Source organism: Callionymus lyra, chromosome 18, assembly GCF_982586985.1.
Source record: "Callionymus lyra chromosome 18, fCalLyr1.hap1.1, whole genome shotgun sequence".
In the NCBI taxonomy this organism is placed as follows: Eukaryota; Metazoa; Chordata; class Actinopteri; order Syngnathiformes; family Callionymidae; genus Callionymus; species Callionymus lyra.
In genome coordinates this window covers 8,848,994-8,872,397 of record NC_141835.1, presented here as the reverse complement: position 1 = coordinate 8,872,397, position 23,404 = coordinate 8,848,994, and the positions used below count along the sequence as shown (strand labels likewise).

Here is a 23,404-nt window from a genome sequence, read left to right as displayed (position 1 = left end):
TATGTAACCATACTAATATATGTTGTACTTTATACTATATGTAACTATAGTAATATACGTTGTACTATATTTCTATAGTAATCTATGTCATACTATATAGTACATGTAACTAAAGTAATATATGTTTTACTATATACTATATGTAACTATAGTAATATATGTAGTACTATATACTATATGTAACTATAGTAATATATGTAGTACTATATAATATATTTAACTATAGTAATATATGTAGTACTATATACTATTTGTAACTATAGTAATATATTTAGTACTATATACTATATTTAACTATAGTAATATATGTAGTACTGTATACTATATGTTACTATAGTCATATATGTTGTACTATATACTATATGTGACTATAGTAATATATGTTGTACTATATGTGACTATAGTAATATATGCAGTACTCTATACTATATGTGACTATAGTAATATATGCAGTACTCTATACTATATGTCACTATAGTAATATATGCAGTACTATATACTATATGTAACTATAGTAATATATGTAGTACTATATAATATATTTAACTATAGTAATATATGTAGTACTCTATACTATATGTCACTATAGTAATATATGCAGTACTCTATACTACATGTAACTATAGTAATATATGCAGTACTCTATACTATATGTCACTATAGTAATATATGCAGTACTCTATACTACATGTAACTATAGTAATATATGCAGTACTCTATACTATATGTAACTATAGTAATATATGCAGTACTCTATACTATATGTAACATGTTGTACTTGTGTGTGTCAGGAGAGCGAAAGCAGAGCCAGAGTCCACTGATCAAACACGACGACCTCCATGGACTCAGTCTTTCTACCTCGTCCACATAACCAGGACCTCCTCCTCCGTCAGACTCTTTCACCTCCAGAGCCGTGAGTTCCAACGGTTCTCCTCGTCTTCCCGAGGAGGCCTGGAGCTTCTGTTCGGACACATGAATGTACGCTTGCATGGATGTAACTCCCGATAAGAAAGTCAACGTGTGAACGTCGTGAAAATGTTAAATATTTGCCAAAGCTTTAATGACAGTATATTTTTATAATTCCTCTGTAAATACTCCTCAATAAAGGCTTTATTAAACGCCACTGCTTTTATTCACTTTATGTTTTTATATCCTTTACTTTCTAGTATTGACAGAGTTAATTATTTTTTCATTTTAACTTGAAATATCTGCCAATATTTCTATTTTATTTTGCTATTAAAGCTCTTCTCAGGTTACTACGGTAAAATACTATCAACTCTTTATATTTCTGCAGTATTACACCTTTAACTGTTTGTATTTTTACATTGTTCTCTTGAATCTATACACTTTATAAATTCAAACTACTTGTTTTTTTTCTTTCTTAAATATTTAACAAAATTTAAAAGACGTCAAATTTTGCATTAATGTTTATAGTAAAAAAAACTAGTACATATTAAATAAAATATTTATAGTAAAAAAAAGTTAAATATTACTTTAACATTTTTTTGTAAAAGAAACAAGAAATATTAAATTCAATATTCATAGAAAAAATGTGAAAAGTTGGATTAATTATTTATAATAGAAAATGTAAAATATTACATTAAATAATTATACAACAAAACTTTTATATTTATAGTAAAGAAAAGATAAATATTAATTTAAATATTTATAATAAAAAATGTTAATATTAAATTAAATATGTATACAAAAAATAAATATTAAATTAACTTTTTATAGTTAAAAAAACGTTATATATTAAATTAAATATTTATGTTAAAAAACGTTAAATATTACATTAAATATGTATAGTAAAAAAAAAGAAAATGTAGAGTTAAATATTTATATTGAAAAAAAAAGGTTAACAATTTGCAAAAACAAATGTTTTTTCAGTAAAGTTATGATAAATTAAAAGTAACTCAAAGAATTTTTTTTTTTTTTACTTTGAACTGTTTTTGCTATTTATTTACTTACTTCTAATTCAATTTTTAAAACGTGATTATCTAATAGCACAAAAAAAACTGGTCTCCAAAATTTTAAATTTAATGTTAAAATCCGTATTTAAAAAAAAAAGAACAAAACTCTCTCACGTGCTGGGGGCGTGTCTGCTGAGTCGAGGCTAATCTAAATGAGTTTTGAAACTAAAACACTTTTAAATAACGCCATTATTTTGGGAGAGTTTACTGTTAGGTGTGTAACATGGGTTGCTGCTACACAAATATTGTGAGTCATTAGAGTACCTGGAGATACAGGAGCTGCTCAAGCGTCACCGCTGATGCTATCATGTGCGTCCGTTGGAACCGATACCTTCACGGCCTTGAAGCCTCCAGGAGTTTATTCTCTCATTTCAAAAAAACGACTTTTTTTATTGACGAATTGTCTTTCGAAGAAAATAGTTTCTTGTCGTTTGCGCTCATGTTTTCCCGGATACCACTCGTCGAGGGGGGTTTTTTGGGGGGGGGGGGTTGAGAAAAAAAACAGTCCTTCATGGTGGCGAGGTCACTTCCTGTGGGGGCCCGGATCATCAATCAGAGCCGGGGAGTTGAACCCTCCACCCCTTCCAACGGTAGAGCCCGCAGACCCTCCGCAGGTAGTCTGGTTATTAACGGGCGTTTCCCATCGATGAAGAGCTAACAATAATATTTCTGCAGCAGGACGTGTACACGAGTACACACTGACGCGGGACAAAACTTCTTTCACTCCAGGAACAACATCTACACACTGAAGCCACTGTACGAGCCGCGGCTCAAATACTGCACGCGATTTAAACACATCTTCAAGCATCGAACACAAATGTTACATATATAAGTTGTTATTGTGCAATTATTTTTTTATAAATACATTTATTGTTACAATTAATAGAAACTAATTGTTTTTCTTTCATCCCAAAATAATTTTCAAAAAAAATAATTATATATATATTAGTGTTTTAACTCCCAATATCTTTATTATTATTACACATTTATGTTGTCTAAATTCCCAATTAATTTAATTGGGATTTTATTTATTATTTAACAAAAAATAAATGTAAATTTTTCATTTTAGTTCCACTTAATGTTCTAAAAAAGTAAATACAATAAATGTTACTAATTGGTTTTGTGTTTTTTCCAACTTATTTTTTCTAATTAAATAAAAGAGAATTGGTGTTTTTTTTTTGTTCCAATTATTTTAAATTCCAATTAATTTTCTAAATTACCAAAAAACTAACAAATCGTTTTTTGTTATTTTTTCCAAATTATTTTTTGAAATACCAAAAAAACCTGTTAACCTGTCCCTGTACATATTTCAAACTTATTTATCTGTATAAATAAAATATACAAAAATAATAATAATTGTTATTATATATTGTTATTTCTGTTTATTAATATTTTTTATTAATTAACCAGCGCAAGGAAGTACAAATATTATTATTTTTCCTATTGATGTCATGCTATTCAAAATGTATTTATTTTCATTTAGAATAGAACAACCAAGATACAATACAAAATATATATTTTATATTCTTATTTAAAAGGAAAAAAATACTCAAAACTGATGTTTATTATATTTCAATTGTTTTTTTCATTATAATATAGATTTATTTTGTATTAAAAACGTGTATTTTCATTTGATTTTTTTTTTTTTTTAATAACTTCAGATTTCTTTAGTAAACATTTACAGTTACAATTGTTTTCCTTATTTTTATTAGAAACATTTAGCATTAAAATACACCAAATATTCACTGAATGAAAAGTTTTCAAATGAAAAACGAAACGATTATCATATTTAAAAAAGAGAATTTATTGTAATTATTTTTTCGGGATTCAATAAAAAACTCCCATTAAAAAACCTGAGAAAAAAACCTCAAATCTGATAAAGAAAAAACTAATTTTTCTCTCAACATTTCCTCACAAACGTTAGTAAACAAATGTTTACCGAGGTATTTACTGCGTCTAAAAAGTTGTGTTTTTCCTCGTGAACTGAAACTTGTTGCCTTGACTTCACAACGGAGGTCACGGAGGGTCACGCAGCAGAGGAAAGCGTGACCGGCGGAGGAAAGTAGCGACTTGGCAGCGACTCAAATGAGTGGTTTGTTGTCGGCGGATCTCAGGAATGACATTTCACAAGCGATGGACCGTTTGACAGGACGTGTAGCAAAAATGTGGGAACAGTTGAGACATGATTGACAGGATATGAGAAGCTAGAGAGAGAGAATTTTAGCTAAAACAAGCTAACTTAGCATCTTCTCTAGCAATACCAAACTGTAAATTAGCTTTGCTAATATAGCTACAGCTAATTGTACTGTCATGCTAACAGCTACTAGATACACATCCAAGTGATTCCTATAAACAAGATAGTGTTGTTGTTTTTTTTTACACACATTTTTAACAATCCTGACAAAAGCTACCTTAGCATTGGTCAAACGTTTTGAGCTAAAAAGCTGGTAATTATTTTGAAGCTTGTTGAAAAAACAAAAACAAAAAAGGACCTTCTGTCAGGCTAGCTAATTATATTTACTTAAAAAGAATCGTTGTTTTGGTTAGCATTGTCGTTGTATAAGACTGACAGTTTCAGTTTTTGTCACGCTATTAGCCACTGGAAAATATATCAGTTCTTAACAAGAGTGATTGTACTTGAAAAAAGCGAATTTAGCATAAAATATGTTTTTACGCTTAAAAGAAAACATTTGTGATGAGCTAGCTCGGTCAGTAAGATGATGATAGGTTAATGATGCTAGTAATGTTACTAGCAACTGTAAAAACATTAACGCTAATAACAGTTAAAATCTAATTTCAATATAGTTTAAAAGATACAGCAGAATGCTTGCTATGAAATTGTTATATAGTTGTAACAAACTATCAATACTGCGAAATCAGACAGCGTAACTACTGCGTTAATATTATTCTAATTGCTGCTGAAATACTACTCAGTGATAGCTTAGCATTTGTGTGCAATAAGTCCTAAGTAGCAAGTAACCAAAGGTTGCCCAAATATATCGCAGTGTAGCTAAGGTTAGAGTTCCCTGTGATGCTGTACTGGGATCAATGATGTATGATAGCTTAGCATTCAGGGGCTTTTAGTCTTATTTGGCAAGTAAAGATGCTAACATTTTTAAGTTTACCGAACATATCGAAGTGTAGCTAGGGTTAGCTTGAGTTCCTTTCGATGATTCTACTGGGATCATGATAAATAGAACTTTACTCACTGAATATATTGGTATATTGTGCGTCCATTAGCATAAATAGCTAAAATTATAGTCAGTCAAATATCGGGGTGGCAAGCTGGCAATAATGATATCTTAGCATTTGGTTCCTCGTCGCAAGTATAGAAAACTGAACATCCTGCCCCTAAAATTTTCAGGTTGAACGATATGTATCGCAGTTTAGAATGCTAAAATATTAGCACTCACAATAGCTAGTTCAGCTATCATTACCATGATCCCTGTACTGTGATGAAGTAAACTTTAATAAATTGATTGTATCTGTAAATTGTTGGCAAGTTATTTAGCATAAACAGCTAAAGCTAGTTAATCTGGGAAATGGTGTTAGTGGGTGATGGTTGATTGCTCAACTTCCTGTTAAAACAGGAAGTCAGGCAAGACAGATTACGGAGTCGATAAGCCTCAAGAAGTTCTAACACGCTTTTATTTCCACCGCGTTACAACTGCGTGAGTTCAAAACAAAGTGCTCCTTGTAATGTAATCAACAGTAAAATATGTTTTCTCGCCGCCGACCGTCCGCAAGATTTCCACGCAGGCGGAGATCCAGCGCTGCCGTCTGGAGGGGATGATAAACGTCTGCCCAACCATGTTCTTACTCGCTCGGCCCGCTCACCACATCAACCTCTGAAAGCGAACGGGACGGAGATGATGACATTCTGCGAACGAAAACGTGTCATTTTACAAAAACGCCGCGAGGAGGAGGACCAGGAGGGGGAGGCCCGGCGCGAGGACGACCGCAGGATCAGAGCCAGGATTATCATCATATACGTCTTGAAGACATGTTCGCAAGTGCATTTCTCAATGTCATTTTGCTCCCGGTAATCTGCATGTAAATGATTCAGGGAAGTCAAAAATATAGACTGGAAAAATGTCAGTGGGAAGTATATATTTTGGAGGGAAGATGTGGGTCCGGTCGGAGTGACGGAGGATCCTCTTTAATTTGTACCGACCGTGGAATCAATGTTCCGCCTGACTGCACATCTGTGACTTATTTTAGCTGCGCTGGAAGAGCGAAGGGCGCCACACACCAGGGCCGGCGCTACTCCGGCTTCACCCACTGGATTCTGCTTTCAAGTTAATTTTTGGCTCAAACTCTTATTAGGTGATAATGAGATGGTGACTCTCCTCCCCAAAAATGTGAGTAGTGAGCCACTGGATTGTCTGTTGGGCTAAAAAGTCCTGGTGATCCTGAACAGACCCGACATGTGCTTGTTGTTCACATGGTTGGTATTTTGGGTTTTTTGCTCTTTAGTCAAGCTTGGTTTCTTTGCTCCTCGTCAACCTTATGTGACTTAAATATTCTGACTTAAATATCCTGATCAATTTGATCTTGAATGCTTCACTGTCGAGTGGTTTATAAAGTGAAACGAATGAACTGTTGACGAAAAATGGGCTAAAAATTGATGGGAAAAAAAAGAAAATATACAGTAAATATAAATGGTCTAAAGCCATATTTGATTCCATTGTATTGTTTATTTTCCAAATAAATGTATTTAAATACCCTTCAAATAAATAAAAATAATAATAAACAGTAAAGGTATTTTTTTTTCTATCCTTCATATTCTGATCCATCGACCTCAGAGCCCGAGCTGGGGTGTAAGGCTGGATCAGATCACTGATCTGACCATGAATAGATCTGAAAGCAAGAACCAAAATTGATCCTGAAAGAAACTGGCAGCCAATGTTTTAACGATCGGGGAAATGTGAGTTCTTCTACTAGAGCGAGTCAGAATTCTTGCTGCAGAGTTTTGTATTAACTGCAGGCGAGACAGATCCTTCTTGTTTAAGCATGACAATAAACAATAGTCTAAACAGGAAGACACAAACACATGGATTATAATCTCCAGCTCGTGTTGTGACATCATTTTCCTCAATTTAGAGATTTTTCTCAGTTGAAGGAAACAGTTTCTGGTCAGTTTTCTGCAGCAATGTACTAGAAACTAGAAATGTCTTTGTCGAAATAATTATATATATACTATAATAATAACCATGATAAAGATTAAAATGTTGATACTTTTTACAATATGTAAGTAAGTAAGTAATAAGTAAGTAATTTTTATTTGTATAGCGCTTTTCCAGACCAGGGTCACAAAGCGCTTAAACAATCAAAACAATATTCAATAAAGTATATCAATATCCTTTATATAAACCACGTAACAATGATGACGACCAAACTTGCAGAATACACCGAATTTCACAAGTCAGGGGTGAAAATAAGTAACTGTAAATATTTAAAATTGTTAAAATGTATCATGTCATTTTCTGATTTTAAGAGTTTTTTAGTTGAAAAAAACAGTTATGTGACTGAAGAGGAAGTCAGAGAAGGTGGTTCATCAGTGTGCTCGACTTCAGCCGAGGACAACAGGAAGTAGGAGCCGGTCGATCAGACGACGACGACGACAACGAGCCAAACCTGTTGCTCTGCTGTCGCAGCAGGACCAAGGGTGAACGCTGTCACACCATCTAGATAATGCCACAAAAGACGAAAGATAAACAGAGTTGTCATTAATCAACCTTTTGACTACCTTCTGACACTCCCTCGGCTTCGGCGACAATGCCGTCTGATCTGCCGAGTCAACAAAAGCGACCCAAAGCTGAGACAAAATAAAAGAAAAAACAGCTTCGGATATTTTAAATAGTGATTTTATCCTGTGGATCTTGTGAGCGTGCTCGAGAGAAGAAGACGGCTCTTTTGAAGTGTTAATGAAAACATTAGACTATTTTTCCTTTAGAGTTTTTTGTATTTAAGTACGATGATGGATTGCTAATGTTATTCCTTATGAATTATTGATTTTATTATTGTTGACTTTATTTATTTTAACATATTTGACCACTTACACCAACAACAATCGCTTAAAATGTAACAACCACCATGATTAAATTGTGGATCTTTAATCACACTTCTTGATAGTATGATAAATGACTCATATATATGGATTAATTAAGTACATTTATATAAACACCTAATATCACAACTATATATGTTTCTCTTCCCTAAAGTTGCTCATGATTGTTTTTTATAGACAACATCTAATAAAACATGACTAAATGACTAATTGTTTCTTATCATATACAGTTTTATGGTAATAATTGTATTTCAATTTATCGTATTTTAAGAGTCTATTTAATTAATTCATATTTTTTTTTAAATTATTTTATTCTGTAATGCAGCCAAAAACCCCGTTTTATTTTTTTTTTGGCAACAGAAGTTTCTGATTCTGATAATATTCCGATTCATAAATTCATAAATAAAAGTGTGTGTGTATTTTGGCTTCATTATTATATGTATTAATCGCGAATTAATATTATCTGAATTTTGTCGCACGTTTTAGAGAAACTGCGGCTCATAAGTTTGGCGCATGATTTATGACGTCAGTGCATCGCTGGAGCGCGGTCTATACAGGCAGAGAATAGGCGTTCCTTCTATAGAGATATTTGACGTCATAGTTTAGAAAATAAAATGAACATGGAATTACATGAATTAAAAAGGGGATTTTTTTTCCTGGAACTACGTCATACGAGGACGACGAAGCGACCGCCGGTGAGGAGCCATGACGCACCTGTGACGCTAACTTTTACAACTTTTATTATTGATGACGTATTTTTGAAAGAACACAACCGAGCCACGTCCCGTTGAAATAACTCGAACCAAAATCGTAATTATAACCTGTTAAAACACCGAAAACGTCATGGAATAATATATTTAACGCGAAAATTAGCATTAGCCAGAGTTAGCTCTTAGCTAGCCTGGTTATTGCTGACTAATTGCACCTGCTGGACTTCCGGTGCAAGTACACAACCCTTTGTTAGGTTAAATAAGGACACAAAAATGGAGTTAAAAGGACCTTAACTGAATATACGGAACATTTCAACGCACAATGGGACTTAAAAGAACACGAAGAAGATTTAAAACCACCAGAACATCGACGCTCCAAGAAGGTAAGACATTTATTTGTATGTTATTGATTGATATTAAGGCTTAAAACATGGGTTTATACAAGGATTCTTCCATTATTCTGAATTTGATATTCACAATTCAGGAAATTGACCAATGAAATCCGCTGTAAATTCACAAACAACGTTGAAAGAGTTTAATTCTGGATGTTTCTCGACTCTGTTGACATGATGTATGTTTGTTTTGTTGCTGGTCAACACTTCAGTCCTCACTCCTTCCTGAGAACTTTATTGACTCTTATCACACTTCCATAAAAAATTTAATTCACTTTTTTTCAACTTCCTATTATGAACTGTCAAATCTAACAAAATGACATTTTGTAAATCTACACTTGGCTTTTTTTCTCCAAGTTTCTTGTGTACGTCCGCGTATCATTTGACATTAAAACGGATCAAAACCCTCTCCGTTGGCGTGTGGACATGGGAGACGACAACGCAAAAAGCCATTAGCTGCTTCCATTCCTCACACATTCCCACCTCCCGCCAGTTCAGACAGACAAAAGGCGAGTGACAGAGTGATAGAGGAAGTATTTTCTTGCTCTTCAGGCCCAGAAGAATAAAGATGTGTACGCCGGAGATATCCATTACCCACATCCTGAGAGGCTTCAGAAGAGAATTCTTGCTGTCGGATAGTAGAAAAAACTGATTGTTACACTCTTTTTCAGGAACTTTAAGTAAACAACGCACACCATCATTCTTTGCGTAACCACTTTATAACTACAGTTGAACATTTAATTGCATGGCTTTAGAGTTTTTGTTAAACCACTATAGCGAGTTAAAAAAAAAAGATTCTTCTAATTTTAATTCTTAGTGTTTATTGTACTTATTCCGGTTTTTAAATGTTTGTAAAATACAAAATAATGTGGCTTCGTAGTATTACTTTACGAGGCATATTACTATGGAGCCTCGCGATAAATACCATGGTGACATTGGGAGTAATACTCCATGAATCACGGAGTAATACAATGTGACTCACTTTGTAATTTAACCAATATTTTTGAAAGATTTTCAAGGGCCGTCTACCAAATAAAATTGGTTCAAGGTCTAACAGCAAAACATGATTAAATACATTATGCTTATAAGGTGCACTGTCGGCTTTTTTAAAATCTTTTTTTTCTTCAGAAAATTTAAGGATTTTAAGTATCCGGAAAGTAGTATGAAAATGCAGTTAAATGCTATAATGCTATTAGCTGTAATACAGTCTCTATCTGAGGCCAGTCTAATAGAATAAAATATTATACTAAATATTGGAAGTGCTTTGCTGTAATGTGATTAGGTTGGAGGTGTTTAAATGAAGACAGAACTCTCTAGTGGTTACATAGTCTCTGTTGTGTAACCTGATACACGGGGGTGAGAAGCTTTGGTTACGTGTGTAGATAAAAATGGTATACAATGACACCCCCAGAAAAAAACCCCCTCTTATTTACAATATCAACCACAGTTCTGATTCTGAATTTTTCAATAATAACTGGATGTAGTCTTGAGAGGAGGTACACTTTTTGACCTGCAGAAAATTTGTATTAGTCATAATGTGTAATAAGATCTTAAATCCAATTAATATTTAGTGGTTATATGCTGTATAGCAACATGTAGCCTTTTTTTTTGCAGTTAAAATCTTTGCATCATTAAAAGTTAAATAGGCTCTGTGGGAAAGCTGTTGTCACTAGCATTCCCGGACTGCACTTGCTCCACCCATTAAAAACGCAGCAATAAGTTGCTACATCAAGGATTAGGTTCCTTGTTATATCAGTTATTTTCTGAAAATTTAGTACAGATAAATCTCCCGATTATAGATTTATTATACTCAAATTTTTACTTTATTCATGTGAGATGATGGAAGTCAATTTTTTTTGTTGTTGTCTACAAACGCATGCAGTACGTCGACCTCGGGTCGCACTAAGGAGACAGTAACGGGCTTCATCTGCTCTAAAATTATTTCGACGACTCGTCATTCTTCCTCAGAGGACATTAAGATTTAAGGTCTCCGTGCATCCATCCATCCACTCGCTCCACATCTCTGGCCAATTGTGTGAACTTTCATCACGTAGAACTAAGTAGTAAAGTAGGTCAGCGCAGTCCAGCTCCTACGTTTGGTGTTGAGAGGATAAAGGAAGATGAATTCTCTCATCATCGCAGGTGTTTGCCTTTATGAGCGGCTTCCTCTCCAAGCAGTTTCTCATTACGCTCCGGTGAGAAGGACCTTTAAATCTTCTGCATTCCTACAATGCTCTGAAGGCTGTGTAATTTGGGGAAAATATCGCGGAGGGGATGTGGGGGTTGGAGAGACGAGGCGGTTTTTTTTATTCGAAGCAGACTTGGCTCGAACAGAGATACACCACACTGCGGTCAGACTTCAAACCAACTCGTTATTTGGCTTTTTCATGTTCAGACTGCTACAAATCTCCGATGCCTTGCAACATCGAAGAAAAGTAACACACTTGTTTTTGATTTCCATCTTTCAGGAAGGCTTGTCCTGCTAATGACGTGCATGCAGATGGAAGCTGCTGATTAATTAATTTAGCTCTTTTTGTCTGAGGCTGCAGAATTTTTGAAGGTACTCATCGGCTCTATATTTTAGTGAACTTGAACCATTGATTCACTTTTTCAAATCTCTTAAGAAGTTGTTTTTTTTTTTACCTCAATTAAACGTTTGCAGTGCCTGGAAAGTGAAAAACAAATTTACAAATTCTTGAAACAAATTAACATATTCTGAATCAAACTTTTCCAGTTTTTTTCATAAACATTTACAAAATATGACATGAATGAATAAAACTAACAAACTCCCCCAAAAAAGTTTAGAAACCCAGAGAATAAACGAAGAAACTTTGAAACAAGAAAATGAACTCTGAAATAAAATGAAGGAACTCAGAAATAAGTAAGTAACTCTAAAACAAAGTACGAAATTCTGAAATTTTTTTACATAATCATGGATATAAAAGAGACTTTACAAACTCTTGAAACATGAATAAGTAGTTTAGTTGAATTTTCTAAATTATATTTATTTATACATTTGTTTCAGTTTGTTATTTTTGTGCCAGACTTTGTACATTTGGTTAAGAGTAAGTTTATTTGTTTATTAAGTTTCACATTTTTTTCTTGATATTTTAACTTTGTATTGAACTTTCACCAACTGCAAACTTTTGTTCCATCAATATTAATACTTCTTAAATTAACTTGTAACACCAACTTTGTCTATCAATCGGCCTATGATCAAGGACACCATGATGGTGGTTAGTAACGATCAACTCTTGGTTTGAGCCACTAAAGGTGGAGCTGAAGATGCATGAAAGGATTGTTGCTCTATAAGTGTTTGTCTGTTTGTGTATAGTTGTTTTAGGTGGTATTTTATTGTGCGTGCCTGTCTCTGAGCAGGGTGTGTGTTTGACTATAGTTGTTCTCAGTTATGCAATTGACTCACCTTGCTCCTTTCATTGCTACTCTAACTTAACTTGAAGCATCTTTGTGCATTTAAATTAAAAAAAAAACTTTAAACATTGTATTGTTTTATATAATTATTTAAAAAAGAAATCGGCCAATTCCATATCCCAATATTCTCTTAAGGAGTACACTTGTAGGATTTATCTGACCATATGTTTGGCTGTTAAAGACATTTCACTTGATTTCCTAATAACCTCCACAAATATTAATTCATTGTCTTCTGCCTTTGTAGAGGGTGGGGTGGAGCTTATACCTGCTATGTAGGCCAATTTAATTTCCAATATGTTATTTCAATAAATAAAAGTGGTCCCGAAGTTATTGAATCAAGTCCCTTATTAATAGAAAATATGTATGTTTGAGACGGAAGTCATTACTGACCTCAACTGGTCTTTCATGTTGGTCCTACCATGATTATCTTTGTGACCCTGGTCTGGAAAAGCGCTATATAAATACAAATTACTTACTTACTTACATTAATTGTTTGACATTCAACAAACTTGTGGACTTTATAATTTATGTCTTTACAACAATTTCACACTAAAATTGCATTTGCTATTTCATGTTGAACAGAATATTTGGATGTTATTGGACTTTTCTTTTTACTGTATCTATTGCTATCTCTTTTTTAATGGTTAAACGTGATTATGATATTAAGTGTCTTTAAAGTGACTTTCAAATATTTAAAATCGAAAGAAATATGATTATTATAAAAAATTAAGATTGGTGTTTTGTTTTTCTTCATTCAATCTTATCTTTTTATATACAGTTGTAGACTTCAAAATGTACAATTTATTTGTATTTTTAAAATGATTTTGAAAGATAAAAAAGGAGCAAAGGAACACTTCTTTTTCATACTTCTATTTCACTGAGTAGATTATTTATCTCATTGTTAAGTGGTGTTATTACATTAATATTTTATAAGTTTTACCTTACCTTACCTTACCTTTAATATTTAATGATATAATTTGATAGTGACTTTGTTTGTGTCATTTGATCATTGTGCATGTTAAATCAATTTATCAATTATCTAGCACCTGGCACATGTAAAATGTACAATAAAAATAAAAGAAGAGTATGAAAAAATGCAGTCTCCACCACCACACCTGAAGTAAATTCTGCTGGATCCATCTTCAAAGCAAGGTGAAGTGGTGAATTAAAGTACCGTTAGTTTCAAATCTGTTCCCAGGTTTGCAGGTGAGTCGAGTTAAGATCTCCTAAATGCTTTCAGATCAATCTCAGACAGATTAGAAGGATAGATTTCATCATTAGTGTTAATCCATCAACAATGCCAGAGCCCAGAATAAAGGCCAGAGTCAATGAGTGTGTTTGCTCTGCGCCGGAGTCAATATTAGTTTGTCCAGATAATGCAACAGGCTGCTGAGGGTTTCCACAATGCTTGGGTTACACCAGTGTCTGCCGCTTTCTAGCAGATGAATTGTTTTCCACTCTTTCTTCTTCTTGAAAGCCAAACATCAGTAGCAGTCTCAAGTGGCTGAAAGTTTTAGTTGATAATCCCGACTGTCACTCAGAGCCCGGCCAAGATTAATGAAGGGGGAACTCCTAACTGGCAAACACTCCATCAGCTTGTAAAAGGCTCTCGCACGCAGGATCCTCGCTACATTCTGTGTAGGTTTAAGACACCGTTTGCTGTTTCACTTCTGGAAAAGGTTAGATCAAAAAGAGGGATCTTCTTTGACGGTACAACAAGGGGAAAAAAAGGAAATCCAGCTCAGAATAATCCTGATCTTTCACACACTCGCACACATCCGTCTTCATAATGCACTGCGACTGTTTGGTGTTACGGCAGCTCATTGAAAACACATTTGCTTTCAATATGTAATCAGTGGTTTTCAAACAAGAAAGATTAATTTGCAAAGGAATTACTCTGCAGAAACAATAAATATATATTTTTTACATTTTTATTTTCTTGTGCCCTTTCTTGTTATAATAAGAATAACATAAAAGTGGAACAACCTTTATTTTGTTTCTGTCAAATGAGGCAATTTTGTTCAGAGACAACAACACCAATATGATTGAAACACATTTTAAGGTCCTTCTTACTCACAATACACGCTTATTTCTGTTAAAAAATAATGCAGGTGAGGGAAGAAAAGGGAAACCTTGTACACACTTGTCATGAAGCCATATTTTTGGGGGGGTTCTGATGTTGGAAAAAATGACCATAACAATCCTTCAAACTTTGGCCATGTCTTTTTAATTCTCTGTTCTTTAGCATTAAATAAAGTGGTGTTGCGAACCGAAAAAAATATACATTTTTAAAACTTTCTTTAACAGGAATTACGAGTCCGATTGCCTTTTTATTCTTGGATCCATCTTTAGATATTTATGTTGAAGGAAAAACAACCCAGAAATATACTCTCACTGGGTGACTCTGTATAACTGTCCCTTATCTTTAAAATGGGCATCTTGGCATTATTTGACACATGACGTAAAAAGTGTTATTTCTTTAACCTTAAGAGAACTGCATAGTCACGGAAAAAAGAGCTCAGCCGACATTCGATGCAACTGCATGTTTGTCCCGGAAAGAAAGCACGCTCACTCAGACCTGACGATAACCATCTTTAATGAATAGCTGTGCGTCAAGGAGTGCCGGCTGATAGGGATCATTGCAGGAACGTTGGGGTTCAGGTCTCAATAGCAATCAGGGAATTCCATCTTAACCATTTGGACGCCCTCCATAATGCCACACACTCCGAGATTGTTTTCAAACCTACAACAAAATAAAAGTTGGCCAGGAATTCTTACCCCTTCTGAGAACGAACCCCTGGAACTATCTTTCCACTTTGTCGGTGTGTTCTGATCGGGCGATACGAGGCTGCGTATAAAAAGGCAGTACGGCGGCTTCTTCTGAGTGCGCCTGAAAATCTCCAAATTGAGCCATTTTCTCGTTCTCGCGGGATCCCCTCCTATCGTCCGCCAGATCCAGCGTAGACGGTGTATAATTTGCACAATACTATGCTGATACAGCAAATGAGGTTTAATAGCTGTCGAGCCCCAATTAAGCTTCGTGAAGTAGGCTTGTGGTCTTTGATAACCAGTTGTTGAGACATTTTCCTACCGATTAGCAAAGCACACGGGAGGACACATCAGTCGACGGGCGTCATACCTGACATATGCACAAGATCGTCTGCTGCGATTACTCTTCCTGTCATATCTCAGTAATTGCCGACGTGCTTTACAACATAACTACTCACCTTTTTTAGTTTTCTTCCCCCCAGGTTGATCTGTAGCCCTCGACCTTTTTTGGCGGCGACAGCCACAAGTCTGTCTGATAAATTCAACATAAAACAGTTTGATGAGTAAGACGATCAACATGACAAGTGTGTCATCATCCTCATTCATCTTGCTGTGATCTTAATGACCTGTTGACAGCTCATTTGATAATAGTTCATGTTCTGCAATTGTGTGGGATTTAGCTTAATATGATTAAGGTGTTGATGGTTCAAAATATTTCAGGGTGTAGTCACTTTGGTGTTTTTGTTACTTATGTTACTATTGTAAAGCTTTTAAAAGTTGACTCAACAAATCTTGCTTCAGAATGTGCTTCCGAGTGTACTTAAAGGTAAAAGTCAAAATGAAACCCTTGTGGGATAGCCATATACAATTTTGAAACACAAATTGTAAAACAAAAAATGTGACATTCATCTTTTGTCATGTCTGGAAGGTTTTAAAAAAACAAAACTTGTCTATTATTCATTACCGCCAAATCCAATACCGCCATAACATTTTTTGTTTACTTTTATGAATTTCGCTGCTCTCTAAAAAAAACTTTATAAAAATAATTTGAATGACTAAAAGGTTAATAAGTACTTTAGCCTTTCCCAATCAACTGTGGCAGATATGGTTGTCCTAAGTTGGAAGCCTGGTTTATATTATAGTGTTAGTTGAGCCTTAGGGAAATTTAATTAGAGAAATCATACATCAAAATATATGAATCTTGAATTCATTAGGCTAAAATTATACTTCCTGTTCACCGCATTATAATTTAGATGTTAAAGTCCTGGCATTTTTTAAATTTTCATACATAATCTATTTATAATGTTTTTCTGGAAGCACAAAAAAGTATTTTATAAGAACACACCACACTTTTATTTTACACCTGCACATATTGAAATAAGAAATAATAAAATATATATATATATATATATATATATATATATATATGTGTGTGTGTATATATATATACAGTATATATAAAATAAAGGTTTTCCAAAATTCCCGATTTTTAGTTAACATACCTGAAAGATAAATAGAGCCGTTATAAGATTTTAACTAGCAACGCAAAAGTGTTCCTCAAATAAGAAATATGTATGTTTTTTGATAGTAGATGGTAGATAATCAACCCTGGTTTAATACCCCCAGAATGCCAAATAAACTAACTCTCACATCCTGACTTTAACTCCAGGTCAGCTAACAACATGCACTTTTAAGTCCCTCACATATCCGCTTAAGTCAGGCTTATCTTGGTAAAGAAAAAGATAAAGCCGAAGCCGAGACGCTGCTGAGAGAAAAGCTTCTCCAGGTGTGACAGGTGCTGACCCGTCCCGACTGCTCTCACACTTCACACCCGGTAGAGAAAGCAGTGATTCCAAATCTGATCATGCCTTTGCCAAACATGTCTTCAAATAGGTCTATAATTGGTAAATCTTGAATTCTCTTTGTATTTGTTTGTGAGACCGGAGGTGGGCAGAGCAAACGGAGCCAGTGAAGAGAGATATGTTGTCGACCTGTCCCGCAAAACAAAAGCCATCTCCAGGGCTCAGGTGAGGAAGCCTCCTCTAGCCTGGATCACTTTGCCAAATATTTTGAGTGTCCTGCTTTATTTTAGAGCGTCCGGCGTGTTTGCTTCTCGAGCCGGAGGATTAGAGGATCAACAATGCATGCAGGCATTCACTTCCACTTCCCATGAAAGTGAACCAATATTCCCTAATACTTGTTGCTTTTTTAAGATTATTTAACTACCAGACACGTTGAGATTATTGACCCCCTCATGAGCAGTGGTCTTTCTAACTCCTCTAACTTCTTGTCAGGATTGAGCAGGAAAGCAAATTAGGGTGAAGATGCTTCTCTGTGGTTTGGGTCCTGGGGTCAAAGCCAAGAAACATTTGGACTTGTCAGCACATCCTCATATCATTTATTTTCCACTGCCAGGCATGGATGTGGCCACGATGATTGCTGGTGATGATTTTAAAAGTCTGCACGGTCAGCTGACATAATCTTAAATATTTTTCTAGGGTTGCAACCCAGAGCGATGCATGTGTAGATGCATTTATTCCAAGAAGAAGTTAAAGTTATCTAAAACTTTAAAGTTGCTGTTATTAAGAAAAACCACCCGTGCAGAAATGTATAAATGCATTTTATCTGGATTATAAGAATCCAGTGCCCGGCCATTATAAAACCACCAAAATCTCCTTTTCCAATCTGGATTTATCTGCATGGGCAGTAATCCAGATGATTGTGCCCTTCATGAGGGCTCATTGAATGTTTGCACTGGAGGGAAAAATCTTATTGCGCACACACAACCACTTGGGTGGTACTGAGGGAAAAATGGAATTTATATTCTGGCAAATGACTGACCGATGACTAGAGGGACAGTTTCTTTGGCTCTGGTGTTTTTTTTTTGTTTTTTTTCCCCCCATCATTTCTCAATTTGGCTTTCTGTAGCTGTGACTGACCTTCACTTGTCTCAATAGTCAGCTCATTTCCAGCCACTGACCCCTGCAAAATGTTGCAGATGGATCATTTGTACTTCAATCCAGAGGTGACAGAGGAGACGCCGTATCTCCAAACCTGATACCATCTTCTCATGAAGCTAGATGACCTTTTAAAAAAAGAACGCTAAACACTTTGAACGTCTTTTAGATTCATTTTACAGACTTTTGCATAGGTAAGCATTAAGCTTAGCTTTAGATATCGGTTGATGGCTGATGGTGCAGAAGCAGTTCCCTGAAGATAAAAAATATCCCTTTTCTGTATGGGAAAAGTGGTATGTAAATGTTTTCTGAAACTTGTTTAGTCCAGTACAAAAAAATAAAGTTGTAGTTTTGAAGTAAATTGATAAAAAAAAAAAAACATGAAAGAAAGACAATTTTAAGTCAGTATTCAAAAGTGAATAAAAGGAGACATTTGTACAATTTTATCTTTGTTAGTGCTTTGTTAAACACACTAAAAATCTACTGCAAAAACTATTAAGCAATAATGCTGCTGCTCATATTACTGATTCTACTTCTTGATTTTTATCAGAAGATAAAACCTGATTATCATATCATTCTCTTCTTGTGAAACCAATTAAGTTGAATTAATCAGTTTTTATTTTTTCTGCATTGATTTAATTTACACTAAACTAAAAAATTAAATTAAAAAAATAACTATTTTTATTAGAATGACTTTTTTTTTTTTAACAAATGTGTATCACTTACAATTTATCATCTAAATATAATAAATCAATTAAAATTTTCATTAGTCTGACACACATTTGACTTTCAGGATTTCATTCTTCCTTTTGCTTTGGAGGATGAAATGACTGCTGCCATCTAGTGGCTGGATGTTTCATTGCAACACAAAAATTAACAAAACCTGTGAATGTTATTTTTAAAATGTTTAACTTTATATTTTATTTAACTTTTTTGAACTGTAAACCATAAAATGACAACCATCTTCAACCCTTTCTGGACCAGTTTGAGACTGCTGCCAAAAAAAACCCAACTATGGTAAAAAAAAATGATGAAACAAATAAAGTGCTATTAAATATCAATACAGTATTGTGAAAAAAAGAAATAAATCTTCCGATCAATATTTTTCTAACACCCCCAATTGTCAGAAACCTATTTATAAACGGGAACTTTTGTTCAATTGTAGCGTCCATTGTTTTAACTGATTGGTCGATGTTGAAAAGAACAGACATGAAGGTTAAAGATAATTTATGTCCTCAAAACTTCTGTCTGGTCTGTAATCCCAGTGTTTATGAGTTTTCACCCTTCCTTCAGAATTACATCAATAAATCTCATTAGCAGTGAATTTATTGTAGAACAAACGTGCTCGGTTAATCACTGGAAACATGAAATTGTGAGCCGTAACATTCCTGCTCACTCTTGAGAGCAGACTCTTCTTTTTTTTTTCCAAGGACATTTAACTTAATCCTGCTCAGCTGTCTTCATTTAGAGTTGGTAAAAGATGGCCAACAAGACTTTGTTGGTGAAATGAGCGACTGGTTCTAATAAAAAATAAACTATGAAAATACATTATGGTCCATTCTTTGGAACCCAATATTTTTTGTTAAACTACGTGTCCTTGTTATGTATTATTGTGCATCTGCAGGACATTGTCTTTTGTGGGAATCAGTCTTGTTACATATTCTGTCATCTTATTCTGATCTACTACTTTTGTGAAATCTATTTCCAGTATTGATGTGAAAACCGTCAATTGCTTAACCTCAAGAAGAAATATTTAGAGTAACTGCCCTGTACGCCATCATTTTTCATCCTGATAGTGTTAAATATACACATTTTGCAGCAAGCACTTCCTTTTCACAACAAGCAAATTATGTGGCGTCTCCATCATTAGGGACTGGAGTATTTGGACAGCTTTATTCTTTTGTGCGTCCTCCTGGCGGCGTGTGTGCTCGCTCAGTGGATGGGAACTGCAGCGAGCCGGGTGTAACACTGCTGGGTATTCTACCAGATGAAGACTCGCTATGAATCAGGGCCGAGTTCCAGGCCGGGCCTGAATGTGTGTGTTGGACTACTTGTCGCATATCTGGAGACCACACAGGATCTTTAAGCATGTCTAAATCTCTCTGCTGCCCTCTATCTCTGTCTGTACACCTCCCAGTGGGACCCGGGTCACAAGTTCAAGACCAGCAGGGAACCTGTGCTTGGATCAACACGTGCATTTTTTTTTTTGCTGCCGATTGTCGCTCAACATCTCGACTACTGCTGGTGATTAATGGATTTGTTACTGGAAGACACTCGTGAAATTCTGCACACAAACTTTTTCCATTCCTCTATTATTTTTATCATAAGAAACCATTTAAAATGTTTATAAAGGACCTTGAATTATTATTTAAACTGCATTATTTTAACAAACTTATGACAAAAACAAAAAAAGAAACCCAGCATCAGCTTTAAAAAAAAAAATGTACCTTTGGTTGCATGAAAGATTTACTCACTTTAACGCTGAGTCAGCAGGGGAACTCGGCAGGTTTTCTGCCCTGAGATAGATAGATAGACTTTATTAATCCCTCTGGATATCTCTTTTGGGAAATTTGGTACACTAGATGGTCCCTAGAGTGTTTTTTTCTACTTATTTTCTTTCAAGCAGATTGAAATGTGAAGAGTCGGAGTCTTCTATGACTTTGAACGTTGTTTAATTTTCTTTTAAAACAACAGTTTTTATCAATATCACAGAAATTCTATAAATTATTCTCAATTTCTGTTTGACCCAGTAACGAATGCCTTATCGACCAGTATCTGGCCCTGTCCCAGATGTTTGGGCACCACTGATATTAACCATGATGGCAGTTAAATATACCGCTATATTTAATTTTTTGACAAAACGTCAAAAAATGCTGAACATGGTTTGGTGAATAAAGGAAGTATAATGTACGTTTAAAATGGAATAGCATGAAAAGTACAATCTAGAAAAGCAACACATCATTATGACTAATGAATAAATAGATATTTAAGGAACAAGATGTACAATAAAGGTGGAATATCACTGGACAATCACTTTTGTATTTAAAAGAACTCTTCAAAAGTGAATATAGAATATGAAAGACAACTATTATAAGAAAATGAATGAATAACAGTCAAATTTGAAAGAAAATGAAAAATGACGTTTGAAATGTTTTCTTTTTTAAATGTATAAATTTGTATAATTTCAAATAATTCCCTTATTACATGATTTTGTCAAATTAGAGTAATAAGTAGGCAATTTCTTCGGTTAAATGCCAGTTTTAGGTAGTTATTGCCTTGTCAAAATGTGATGTATGTAAAACACACCGTACAGTCCTTTGTCTCTCTATGACCGCTTGGTCAGGCTTGTCAATAAAAAAACGCACAAAATTACTTGACAGGCTATGACAATGTGAAACGATGCTTGAGACGATATTTTCTCAGCGACCGTCGCGATCCCTCAGTGCATCGTTTCACACCACAACTGCACAGATAAACAAACCGTTTCATTGCTTTGGTGTCTGGACGGTGATTCCAAACTGAACGTTGAAGCCTCCCTGTTATAAATTAGTTGGTCGTACCACCACGGTCGGCAATAAATGACCTCACCAGACGCTCCGCTGTCATAAACTAAACTAATAAGAATGTACAGGAAGAAAAACAGCGCCTGCCGTGACTGTGGCTACTTTGACGTGAACGCTGGTTTCAAACGTCATAAATCTTTTCCTGATAATTCTCAATGGTCGTCAGTTTACATGTTGAGAGCTGAAGAAAGAAGCATGTATAGAAGAGGAGCTACACCCTGGACATCCGATTTTCTTAGGAAAACCCCCCTCTCCTGTGAAAGCAGACTTCCATATGTACTTGTACGTTCTGTGGGCCTTTAACCTAAAACAGATGTCATCAATAAATACTCATGACCCATGGAGGCTCTTCCAACGTGCAACAGGGGCCTTTTTTTTGATGACCCACTTGTCTAGCTGGTCAACACCTGATTAAACCAGCAGCTTCGCGACGTAGACGTGTAAATCCTTTTTTTCGGAGGGAATAGTTGCGTCGTTCTGAGGAGTCATCGGGCAAAGTAACAGTTTAGTTTACACACACACACACACACACACACACCCTCGATTCCCGGGGGAGCAGTGTGTGAGCCGCTACAATCTGCCTCCTGTTAAAAGGTCTGCTACTAACTTCTGACCTATCGCCTCCACATTCTGATCTTTCCACAAACATCAGTGAGTGGGGATTTACATGGCCTCTCGTGATTTGCTTTAACACGTCTTCAGTTTTCCATCAGCTGTGAAAGTTTTTAGAGATCAGGACTGTTTGTTGTGGATAGTTCACACTAACTACTACCAAGGTCCATGTTGCTAGGAACACGATTGCTCAAGCTGTGGGTTAATTTAGTCAAACCAGGAAGCATGTACTTTTATACCAACAATCGGGAAAATGTTTTTTTAGCCTTTATAGGAGAAGAAATTTTATTTCAGCCTAAATAAAATAAAAAAAAAGGTAACTGTAATCATATCAATCCAGATTACACAGACTTGGAAGTTGGGATTCCATCGGTATGCTCTATATCAGACCTGGGCAAAGTGTGGCTCTGTGTTTGTGTTTATGTATGTACTTATTGTAATCGTTTTGGTCTTGACTAGTTCTGAAAAATGCTTGTCTTATCTCGGTTTTAACACTCTGTGGTCCTGGTGGTGTCTCAACTAACAAGTCTAACCTGGCTTCATATAACTTTGGTAATACTATTTTACACGGTTTAAGAAAGGTGTATCACTAAACCTCACTTTTACACTTTCAACCGTGCATCTCAATCTTCTCTTGATTTTCACATCTTGAAATAAATCAAATGTCAGGAAATGTTTTCCTGCAAGATTCTCCTATTGAGAGAGAGAGAGAGAGTGAAGCCTCTTAATTGTGGGATAAAACCACAGAAGACGGAGTGTTCTTCACGGCTGTAGCTTGGGCAAGTCCTTAGCCCTATCGGCAGAGCTCCTTCTGCATCAGATAACGATCACTAAATTGTGCATTTCAAAAGGACACAAACATCTCGAGTCTGTTCTGCCTCTGTCCTACTAAGGGTGGTCTCTCTTCGTCAGCACTGCATGAGAGC

At 35.1% G+C, this 23,404-nt stretch overlaps 1 protein-coding gene across 1 annotated transcript in view; it reads left to right on the top strand.

The window, feature by feature from the left end:
• Window positions 1-1,007, top strand: part of pax1a (paired box 1a) — a 12,967-nt gene extending 11,960 nt beyond the window's left edge. The window contains exon 5 of the mRNA XM_087779532.1: window positions 792-1,007. Within this exon, the coding sequence (XP_087635658.1) occupies window positions 792-871 (80 nt within the window). The 3' untranslated portion in view covers window positions 872-1,007. The remainder of the gene's footprint in view (window positions 1-791) is intronic.
• The last annotated feature ends 22,397 nt before the right edge of the window (window positions 1,008-23,404 follow it).